The sequence below is a fragment of the Polypterus senegalus genome, chromosome 2, assembly GCF_016835505.1.
Source record: "Polypterus senegalus isolate Bchr_013 chromosome 2, ASM1683550v1, whole genome shotgun sequence".
Classification (NCBI taxonomy): domain Eukaryota; kingdom Metazoa; phylum Chordata; class Cladistia; order Polypteriformes; family Polypteridae; genus Polypterus; species Polypterus senegalus.
In genome coordinates, this window is record NC_053155.1 from 200,918,505 (window position 1) to 200,930,618 (window position 12,114).

At 38.8% G+C, this 12,114-nt stretch overlaps 1 protein-coding gene across 1 annotated transcript in view; it reads left to right on the forward strand.

Annotated features, from left to right (window-relative positions):
* The first annotated feature begins 532 nt into the window (after nt 1-532).
* Nucleotides 533-12,114, forward strand: part of atp1b1a (ATPase Na+/K+ transporting subunit beta 1a) — a 34,907-nt gene continuing 23,325 nt past the window's right edge. Inside the window, exons 1-2 of the mRNA XM_039745179.1 lie at nt 533-753; nt 4,465-4,593. Coding sequence (XP_039601113.1) covers nt 657-753; nt 4,465-4,593 — 226 coding nt within the window. The 5' untranslated portion in view covers nt 533-656. The remainder of the gene's footprint in view (nt 754-4,464; nt 4,594-12,114) is intronic.

Below are 12,114 nucleotides of genomic sequence, written 5' to 3' on the forward strand. Positions count from 1 at the left end.
TTACTGTGATAATCGTTTCTTGCTGCAGAAAACGATATTAACTTTCCATCCGCGTCGTTTACTGACCGCGAGACAACTACTCAAAGCTGCCGACAAGCACCGCTATCAGGCAGCAAAAATACGGGCTTCATTGTGACGATCGCTTTAACGAAGAAGTCGAGAAGACCAACGCCGCGTGGGGGGAGCTACGATAAGCGCTGGAGCGACATATGTCTCTCACACACATCCCTGCCCCTCCATTCTTTTTAACAGCCACTCAGGAAGTGTAAAAAAAGAGGCACAGATAGAGAGAGTAGTTTTCAACCAAACAGAACTTTCCGTACAGAGTTTCAAAATGAAAATATATTCTCACGCCCGGTTATTACGATTAGATTTGGGCGGAGTCGCGGTCTCCTAAAGAGAAATTTACGTGATCTCTTCTGCGCGTGTGATTTGCTCCCTGAGATCCGCCCTCGGCCTAGGTAACTTATTAAAAAGGAGGTGGGCGGGGCAACGGTGATAGGGGATATATTGTGTTGGATACATTACACAGCCGCTCGTCTAACTCTGTCCTTTTGAGAAGTAGACGTGCCTTAGTACGGTTTCGCCTCTATTTCTGCCAAAAATAAAAGGAACTAAACAGCCCCTCCTTTTTCCCTACTAATCCAGCTGAAATAATGGCACGAGGGAGTAACGAAAATGAGGGAGGATGGAAGAAGTTTATTTGGGATTCGGAAAAAAAGGCATTTCTAGGGCGAACGGGAAGCAGTTGGTGTAAGTATCGAGTTTGGCGAAACAATAAAAACGCTTTCTGTCTGTATAACTCGTAGTTTACTTAACATGGAGCTTACTGGAAATTGGAAAGGGCGTGTTTGGATTGGGCTGTAGTCTGGGGTTTCCTTGAACACGAGGCACCTGTTTGATTTTGACCTTAAGTCATCGGGTTGAAAAACGCTATTTAGAAACGCGCGATGTCTGTTGCTTTCCCGTCAAGTATCATCCTAGTCAGTGGAGGAAAAGGATGCGGGCAACAGCAAGATGTCGCTGCACGAGTTTCATTTGAATGACAGAAGTAGAATTGCAGTTTTTGTTTTTGATCTGGAAAACGATGGTGGAGGCAGAGTAATTTGGGGAGATGAAGAAAAATAACGCGCCACCGATAGTAACTGTTTTCGGTACAATCATGATATATAATGTCTGTTAAGTGGGAGAAAATGCCTAAGTGGGAGAAAATGACGTTGCAGTCAAGGTCAGTTGAAAATAATTGATGGAGTTAATTTCACGGTGTTGGGTGACAAGTTCTTACAGACTCGACGACAAAAGAATGATTTTTCAAGGACGTTTAGTAGCACTGAGTTAAACGCTAACCCGAAGACCTGAAAGCGCCCTCTCCGTGGATTTAGAGGTGACACGATCAAAGTTCATGTCGCATAAATTACCTAGAGTCCATGCCCGTGCAAAATGTCCAGAAAACGAATTTGACCGGCTCCTATGAAACAAAGGGTTAAAAATGCATCACAGCCCAAGGTTGCTCAAGGTGATGTGCCTTCACTCGCGAACTCGCGTGATCGGGTGGCACACAATCGTTTCTTTTAAAAGATGTGCGACTGTATTTCAAACAAAAATAATATTTGGTGGTCTTGTTTAGGTACAGTTCTATTCGAATATTGGCAGAGATAAGTCTTTGGAAGGTGATACAAAGGCCAGGGTGGTGGGCCGTGGTGGCCATGTATTCTGAGAAATCAATGAGGGTGTTGGTTTCCTAGCAACTTTCTACTATATATTTACCCACAAACCTAGGAAGTGTGTGGGCAAGTCGCACGATACTGTAGTCTTTCCGTGCTTTTCTTAGAATTTTTGCAAAGTTTTCATCATTTGGTATATGCGTGTGGTATTTAGTCATCAGACAGGAAGAGCGCCACAAAGTTGAAGTTGGTTTTTTTTTTCGGTGATCCTCTGCTTCCGTGTCTCTCGGCTGACAATTAAAGTAACGTCTGGGCTTTAGAAAGAATCGAGCCAACTTTTAAAAGAAGCATGGGTCACACAAAGACGGGATCTGCTTTATAGTTCTACTCCGATCCTGGTGTCTCCGCCATGCGACAAGTGGTTCCTTGGTGTAGTGCCGACTTGAATGATCTTATGCATTATTTATAAGACGACGAGACATCCCTTATACCGTGCAGCGACGGAGCCACCTGCCGTCTGCGACACGGACACCGCGGGGACTTTTTTCCCCCGGATCGCGTTTAAGCCGAAAACCGGCCATCCATCCGCTTAGATGCGATTAATTAATAAATGTACAGATAGACCACTGTATTCACTGATTCTCTGCGTTTAACTTAATGAATGTTTCAATTGATTGCCGTCAGCATATTTAACTGCTAGTAAACCAGCAGCTGAAGACTTTTGTTTGTAAGGCTGACTGTGAAGTTTTACAGTTGATATGTTTGGTGTGTTTAAAATGCGTTCCGTCTTTCAGATACAGTAGTAAGTCCGATCTGTATACGCATATTGACCTTTTGCATAAATTTTAAATATTTACCAAAATGAAAAATATGATTATTGAAGTGATGGGATAAGTCGCTGCATTGTCGCACACTGTGTTGTTACTGTGCAGGTTAGCTGATCTTTGGCTGAAATGAAAAAGCAATGTGAGATTAGAGTCGTCATGCCCTACAGAAAACCTCCGTATATAATACCTTCTTTATATTCCCCAATTCACATCATCATATGCCTTTCTCCTTCTGCCTTCCTTTTGCCATGCTCAGCTGATGAACTTCCTCTTTAATTTCCTTTTTGTCATATCCTTCATGTACCTCTTGCCCTGCATTTTCCTAGTTGTCTTGGTAGATTCTGTTACAGAACAGTTCTAGCAGCCTCAAGGCTTCTCATTTTCTACTTACCTCATATTCTCCTTCAAGTTGGAAAGAAAAAATAGCTTAATTCCAGTCCCATGGCTGATGAAGAAAACAAATATGGGCAACATTAGTTGTTACAGATGTGAATCCTTCCTTTTTTAACTTTTTTTAACTGTTTCCAAAGACAAAAAGTCAAAAGCAGTATTACGCCTAACCTGACCAGCAGTCCTTCAAACTTAAAAGTAGCAGGCAGGCAGTTCTTGTAGTATGAACAGTGCTATCTGAGAACAGTGTCAGCTTTATCAGAGGTGATTATAGTGGCAGGCAGCAGCCGGACAGAATCAAAATCAACTTGACATATTGAATTGCACCTTGTGCATATTGTTCAAGGGGTATTAACTGTTGTACGCAGCAAGGAACGCCTTAACAAAAAGAATTCCAGGATGGAAACAAGGAATCACACTCTCAGAATGTTAAAAATGCTGAGCACCTTATTGCGTTGCTGTATGCAGGTATTTCATAAGATATATTTAATCCTGAAATTAAGCTTAATTTAACCAGAGATTTTGGACAGTCCAATTTGTTAATAAATACTAAAGTTTTTATTTTAAATTAAGTAGTTTAAATACTCTATGGTTGTGTGTCAATTTTAGAACAGCCTTTCATTGCTATGTGGATAGTTTGAACATTTGCCCATCTTCATTTTCATTGTTTTTTAAGTCTAATTCTTTTCATCAATATAGTACAATTAGAATAAGAGTAATGAATAATAGCTCGAAGAAAGGTGGCCAACATGTAGGAAATCCATGGAGGCTTCTGCAGAAGGCTGCCTGCCTACTCCACCTGTTCTGTGGTTACAGAAGTGGAGCATCAGGGGAAATGGCAAGGTGTGGTTTTAATAAACCTGTTTAATTCAGATCACAAAGAGGTGATACTTAAGTTGCTAAAATATTGTAGGTTAGGACATGTTCTTTACAACTATTGGATGCTTTTTGATCCCAATCTATACAAAATTAGTCAAATTTTGCACAGTGTGTTATGCCAATGCATCTCCGGATGACCTTGAAGATGAAGACTGCGTTAGTTGCAGTCTCCTTGCTCCTGTGCTGTAGGAATGGCTAAAAAAGCCTTCTAGGTTTCTATTAAAGAGGCTGCTATGCTGTTTTTAAAAAAAACAAAAAAAAAAAAGTTATATACCATTGTCAGACCATCTTATTTGAGTTGAGGGACTGGCATCTATCTTGGCAGCACTGGGTGCAAGGTGGGGACCAGCCATGAAGGGGACACCAGAGCATTACCAAGCCCTCCCAGGCACTCACTTTGTCACTTTTACCATGAAATTCTTATACAATAATTGCACATATGATCAAAGTACAATACATGGTGACTCTTCGACAGTGTGACCATCTGGTATTATTAGTCAAGCAGTAGTAATGTTGCAAAGAGGAAAATGTGAATTGGTTAATCTGTGATATTTGTAGATAAGCAAAAAAATATGGTGACTAAGGATTCTATTGTATGTTCTAGTAAAACAAGTAGCTTACTGTAAAACATTGCGGTGTAACTTGATACGAGGAATTGGTTATGTCCTTCTCATAATAACCCTCTTTATCTCCCTTTCCCACAGTGAAAATATTTCTTTTCTACTTGATCTTCTACGGATGTCTGGCTGGCATTTTCATTGGAACTATACAGGCCCTTCTTCTGACCATTAGCAGCTACAAACCAACTTATCAAGACAGAGTTGCACCTCCAGGTGAGACAACATAAATACAACTTTTATGATTAGCACTAGAACAGGCATGGTCTTGGCGTTCAAAACTATATCTTAATCAGAGGGAGAAGGGCTTAACTAAAATGCAGCAAAGTAAACACTTTAGTGTTTGGTTTTGGCTCAAAACTGAAAATTGTTTCAGTATTTAATAGGTAAAGTTGGTTGGGGTGGGACTTGAGTTGGTTTTTAAATATATAGGTAATTTTTAATCTCGAAGTTCAGTGTTAGTTTTTTTTTAATGAATCAGTTTGCACATTCTAGCCTAAACTTGGTGTGCAAGTTAGGTCTTTGGGTTGATGTGTAAACAGTGTTCCCATTCTGCCACTAACCTCCTTTGTAAGCAGATTATAAAACTGAAAGTTACACAAGTCACGAGTATCTGCTAATTTGTTCCATTGATGTCATTTGCTGGCTCATTCAGGTTGAATTTGTCAAAAGAATAAAGTATTCCTGTTTTGCCATTTTTTCAGAAAAAAAAACTCTGAAGTGGTGAGTGGCTGTACCTTGTCTTTCAGCTACATTTTAGAGACCGGGTAGCTGGAGAGCACCAAGGATACAAAACTTAAGATCCTACCACTTTTAATGCTGATACCCAATTTTAAGGTGGGAAGGGGGTGGATTGGTTCTTGTCATTACTGTCATTCCCCTTTTCCCAAGTAAAAACGGCAGTCAGTTAGGTGTCCTTGATTTAAGGTGTACACAAGATAATGGTAGTGCGGACCCTGTCTGCCACTGTAGCAGTGGGTGTAATGGAAAAGCTTGGCCATGTGGCTGTTAAGGCAGTGGCACGCAGAGAGCCCTGCTGTTCTCACATACAGCACACGTCAAGGTCATCCATTACATTATGAAGTTCACTTCCTCCCCCGAAGGCCTCTTTTTTTTTTTTTTTTTTTTTTTGCTGCTGACAGAGCAGAGCTGTTCAGACCTGGCATTCACTTAGGGCCTCTTGTTTAAAAAAAAAAAATGGCAGCTTAAATTAAAGTTAGGTAGACAAATTGCTTTTAAGGTTAACTGACATCAAGTTTTTCATCCTTGTTTTGTTTCATAGAGCGATTTACTGTTTTTATATTCATTACAGTGTAGCTTTTCCAAAACTATAAAAATTTATAACATTTCATTCTCTCCATTTATTTTGTAATTGTGCTTGTATATATATATATATATATATATATATATATATATATATATATATATATATATATATATATATATATTAGGCAAACTTGTCATCAGCTCTTCCTGTACTGCATGTTCGATAAAGTGGCAGTGTGGATTTGTGTTTTTTAGTTTCCTTTTACAGAATTGTCCATTACTAGGCAAAGGATTAATCATTTGTTGGCAGATGGGGTGCAGCCTTTTCACTGCATGGTGTTGCCTTTATTAATCTTGTAATGTTGAGCTGCTCGGTAAATTAGCTTGCATTAAGTATCTATTGCTTCAGTTTCTTTTGCCAGACGCCATGGGGCAAAGGTTTGAGGTGCTGCCAATGGCCGTTCCCTTCTTCATAGCCACACCAACTTACAAGAGTTTTTAATGGGGCTGGCTGGTGGGCGGTAAGCGAAAGTAGTCTGCCTGTCACATACACACACACACACATACATACACACACACACACACACACATATACAACTGTCTGGTCTGTTGCCTGCATCTGTACTGGGTACGGTAACACTGATTTTAGTAGAACACATCAAAGTGCAGTTTAACTTTTTTTTTTTTTTTTCTTTTTCTTTTATTAAACTTGTATTCTCACTACATAGAGTAGGTTAGACTTGGCATGAGCCACAGCTTTCCATATTTATTGTTTCTTCATGCACACTGTTTTAAACATTCACTTTCCATGTACTGTACTTCTGTCTATTTGTTCAAAAGACTTCTGTTTTTTTGTCATTGATCTAAGCTGGCGAGCAATTTGAGTGTTCTGTAAAAAGCAGGACTTCAGCTTTGACAGTTTTCTATCATTTTTAAGATACATAACTGTCTTGTTACCCATGGGATTCAAAAGCAGAATGAATCCCCGTTGGCTATGAAACATTTTTCTTTGGCATAGCAACACTTCCTCATGTTGTAGTTAAAAAGGCTTACGTGACGGCAAGTGACAGGCAATTGTTCTTCAGAAAGAATTAAAAAGTTGCAGCATTTCTCCTATTTAGCATAATTCTTTGGCACTTTACAGATTTGAATATTGCTTAAGTTATAACACAGGCAGGTTCAATAACCTGTTTAGGGTCACATGGTTGGTCAGTCAATAGTAAGGGCAGACATTCAGTTCTATCCAAGATCACAGTACTTGTAGATTTGATTGATGGATGCATTTGTTTGGGATCATGGTTTGCAGTGATCATGACACTTTCACAGAGCTTAGGAAATGGTGGAAACAGGTACAGTAAGTGCAGATAATTGGTGGTCCTTCGTATTTCACCATGATCCTGTTTAAATGGTTAAAGACTACTCAGACAGAGGCTATGTTTACACCGTAAATTTTCCTTTAAAAACACAGAAATTAGTCTATGTTTTTTGCCTTTTGTCCATATAACCCTAATGTTTTTAAACCCTAAAAATTAAAACTATCTAGAGCAGGGGTTCTCAACGTCTGTACTGGGGACCCCCTGTCGCTGCAGGTTTTTGTTCCAACAAGTTTCTGCTTTTAATTGAACTCCTGGGCTAATTAAGTGAACTGATATTTTCCCAAGGTCTGTGTTTAAGGAACAATATATTAATTAGAAAAATAAGTTTGCTAAAAAAAAATATATTAAAATTTACCAAGCAGTTATATAGGAATAATGTATTTTTTTTTCTTTTTAACAGTATTTTCATCTTGATTTTCATTCTACTTTTCTAGGTGTTCTAATTGTTTGTTTAATCCATTATTTACTAATTAGTGGGTCTGACTCTAAAGTAGCTGCAGCCTTTGATTATTCAGTGTTGTTTGCCTGGGTGTCTGCTCTGCTCGTTTTAAGTTGTCATTAATAAGATACAATGAAGGGGGAAAAACTGCACAGAGAAAGGGCAAAGTATAATGAAATCGACAAAAGAGAGTTAAGCATTTAAATCTATAGCAAAAGCAGAAATATTTATAAATGTAAAAATCATGCTGCTATGCTTTTCTGAATGTTGAATAAAAGGAAAAAAAAAAAAAAACAGCTAATTAAATGAGCTCAGTGCTATCAGGTTTTGTCACTGATTAGGAATCTGGTTGGAACAAAAACCTGCAGCCACAGGGGGTCCCCAGGACCGACATTGAGAACCCCTGATCTAGAGCCTTATACTTCTGAAAACGCTGGCTTGGAATTTCAATAGGGATGAAAGAGAACCTGATTTGTTCATACTTATTACATAACCCTTCCCAAATTGGATCATGCTCATTACAATGTCTCATTTCCTGATTGGCTACCCTTCACAAAAGAAAACCATATTCCAACATGGCGGACATAGATGAGAAGTTTTCCTTGGAACTTGTTGTGTTGCTTACCTGTATGCATATTGATTAATTTTTATACAGTTTTAATACTGTATATGTGGGCAAACTGCAAATAATTTACTGGTTGCTACAGTTTTGCAAAAAATCCCATAGTTGGCAATGTTAAGGAACCGTCATTTTGAGCTTTATCCCACCAATAAGGTCATGTGAGTCCAGTGTAAGCTAATGTATATGTGTTGTTGGTAGACTAATGTATATGTGTTGTTGGTTGTTTAAGTATGGGTGTAGATACTTGCTTAAACAATATGAAAACACTATTGTGGGCAGATGATTTTTTTGTTCAAAGATGCCATTTTTAAAATGAAACCATAGTAGTGTGGACAGATCCAGAGAATTGTGGTTTGTGTAATTATGTTTAAAATAAATGTTTGGTCTAAAAATTGTATGAAGATTAAAATGTGGATCTAGGGAAAAAATCCAAGGTCAAGTCGCACCCATTTCACACATCCAGTTTAACTACGATGACATCTTCCAGAAAGCATTGTGTTGTGGAGGCCCACGTGTTTAGCAAGTCATCAATGTAAGGAACTGCATATTAAATTCATTAATTATCTTGCACAGCATTTTTTTTTTTTTTTCCTTCAAAAGACAGTATTTTTATTAGCAAGGTATTCCGTCTCCCATTTTTGATTATTCTGATATTTCATTGTGCTTGTTCCTACCTTTTTGATTGTCACATTTAATAACTGAAATTTGGTCTTCTCCATTTTTCTTTTTTAATTCTAAACAGCTCTTAATGTGCATCAGTTAAGCAGAGAGCTGTAACACATGATTTACTAGTTTTAAAAAGTGCTGTGGTTTGAAGTTTCAAAACGTAGAGCCTCTAGTTTTGATGATTATTGTCCCAAATCTATGCCTGCCTAATAATAATAATAAAAAAACACATACAAAAAAGTGCATTGTCAAAGTTGAGGATCTTATCAAGTGTACATAGCATGATAAATTGTTTCTTGCGTGACTATCAAAAATTAGTAACTGTAATATACACTGCTCAAAAAAAATGAAGAGAACACTTAATCATCAGTCTAAAAGTCAGTAAAGCTTCAAGGATACTAATCTGTCCAGTTAGGAAGCATAAGCAAATAAGAAATGTAACATCTTATTAAAGAAACATCCTCTAATAGGACAATTCCGTAATCAGGCAGGAGAAAAGCTGTTCAGCCTTCAGTACATTTTGTATATTACATCAACCTTTCTTCTGGTACATTTTTTATTTACTTAACCATCTCAGTAGTTTTCCTAAACCAATTCTTATATTTCAGTGTACATTTTGTTGTTCACTTGATCTTTATCTCCTTTCCGACATTTATTAACCCTTTATGCTATTTCTTTAAGATGAATGCTATGTTACCATAAAATTATTCTTCCACAAGAGGCAACAGTAAGACATTCCTCAAAAAGGGAATGGTTCTGCAGGTAATGGCCACTGACAAATGCTTTCTCCTTACCCCCACCTCATTCTTCTCTAGTTTTGCTAGTGTCTTTGACATTACTGGTAGAATGAGATGGTACCTGCTACTGATTCGGGTTGCACAGGGAGTCCACCTGCTACAGGATGGCATATCTATTCATGCCATCACAAGAAGGCTTCCTGTGTCTCCTGGTATGGTCTCAGGAGCATGGGAGAGATACCAGGAAATAGGCCGTTACACAAGGACTGCTGGACAGTGCCATAGAATAGCTTTGGCTCAGCAACGGTACTAGTATCTGCTCCTTTGTGTGAGGAGGAACAGGAGGAGCACTGTTGGAACCCTACAAAATGATGTCTATCTGGCTACTGTTGTGTATTTTTCTGACCAAACCGTCAAATAGATTCCATGAGAGTGGCATGAGGGCCCAACCTCCTCTAGTAGGTCCAGTGCTCTCAGCCCATCATCATGCAGCTCAGTTGGTATTCACCTGAGAATACTACAATTGGCAGCTCCACCATTTGCTCCCATTTCTCTTCAAAGATGAGAGCAGGTTCGTACTGAGCACATTTGACAGATGTGAGAGAGTCCGGAGATGCCATGGTGAGTGTTATGCAGCCTATAACATCATCCAGCATGACCGGTTTTCGGTGGGTCAGTGATAGTCTGGGGAGGCAGATCCTTGGAAGGTCGCACAGACCTCCGTGTGCTAGGCAATGTACCCTGGCAGCTTTTGGGTTCTGGGATGAAATCTTCAGAGCCATTGTTAGAGCTAACAGTGGTGCAGTGGACCATGGATTCCTCCTGGTGCAGCACAATGCCCAGCCTCATGTGGCCAGAATGTGTAGATAGTTACTGGATGATGAAGACATTGACTGACCCAGACATTACCCAGACCAGAATCCAATCCAACCTCTAGGGCTTTACGTATTGGTTTATCCGACACCGGCAAGTAGTGCTACAGACTGTTCAGGAGCTCACTGATGCACTAAAGCAGGTCTGGGAGGAGATCCCCCAGGGCACCATCTGGGAGCATACCTAAACGTTGTCAGGAGTGCATATAGGCATGTGAGGGCCATACACACTACTGAGTCGCAGCATGAGTTGCCTTGATGAAATTCATGCAAGTTGGATCCGCCTGTGGTTTAAATTTTTGAGTTCAATTTTCAGTGTGATGTTGAATCCAGCCCTCAGTGGGTTGGTATTTTGGTTTCCATTAACCATTATTACATCATTTTGTTCTTCATGAATTACACAATATTTTCAGTACAGATTTTACTGTTAAATATTCCATTCATTGAGATTCGATGTGTGATTTGTTCCCTTAATTTTATTGAGCAGTGTAATGCTATTCTTGAACAATAATTTGAAAATGAAAATATTTGACAGGTGTTGCATAGCTTCAAAGTTTTTGGAAATGTTAGCTTTTACAGAGAACTTTAAAACTACAGTGGAACCTCGGATCACGAACATCTCAGAACATGTACAAATCTGGATACGACCAAAAAGTTTGCCAAACTTTTGCATCTGTACATGACCACACACTCGGGTGAAGAACAAGCCAGTTTCCCTTCCAGTTCGTACGCACCGATTATTTCCACACGTGTTCAGTCTCTCCCTGTGCATGTGTTGTGAACTCATTGTGCTCTATTTTGTTCCCCTTCCGGTTCGTATGCGCCGGTGATTTATGGACGTGTTCAGTCTCTCCCTGTACAGTACATTGTTCTCGGTCAGACATGCATCACACAGAGGGACTTTACCTCAAAACAAATGTTCATTTTTTCCCTGTGCTTAAAACTGATTTAAAAAAAAAAGTGTTTTTTTACAGCGAGCCGTTCGTAAGGCTGTAGCGTGAACTCCTGCAATGTTAGTTTTCTCTGTATAAGGTTTTCTCAGTGTTCAATGTTTTTACATTTAGTTTACTATTACACTGTGCATCCTATGGTATAATTAACTATTTTTGTGCTTAAAAATCTTAAAAAAAAAAAAAAATTATATATTTACATAGAGGTCTTGCGGTCCAGAACAGATTAATTGCATTTACGTACAATCCTATGGGGGAAATTACTTTGGGTCATGACCAAATTGGGTTGCGACCAGAGTTTTTGGAACGAATTACGGTCGTGACCTGAGGTTCCACTGTATTAACCTTTGTATACATGGGACTTTAACCAAACACTATTGCATACCAAGGGTCAGTAGAGGTTTAGCATAAATTACAAACAAAGCACTTAGAATGTGCATGTAAAACACTGACACTTTACGTTTTAGGCGAATACATGAATATAATAATTTGAAAATGTTTTTGCATATTTTTGGTATAAAATTGTTGCAGATGAAATAAATGAGCTATACCTGGGGAACTGCATCCACACTGTATCATATGACCCTGTGAGTGATCAGAAGCATGTGATGCGAGTCTACTTTTAGTTTTCTTTCTCAAAGGGGGAAACATGGTATCCTGGGTAAAAAAAAAAAAGAGGCATCTATAGTATGAGATGAACTGCAAAAATGTTTTTTCTTTCAGAATAAAAAGTGTCTGACAATGTAGAAAGTATATTGAAATATACTATATAACTAAGCACTAGTTATTTTAGTTGCTCTTTTTAGGGC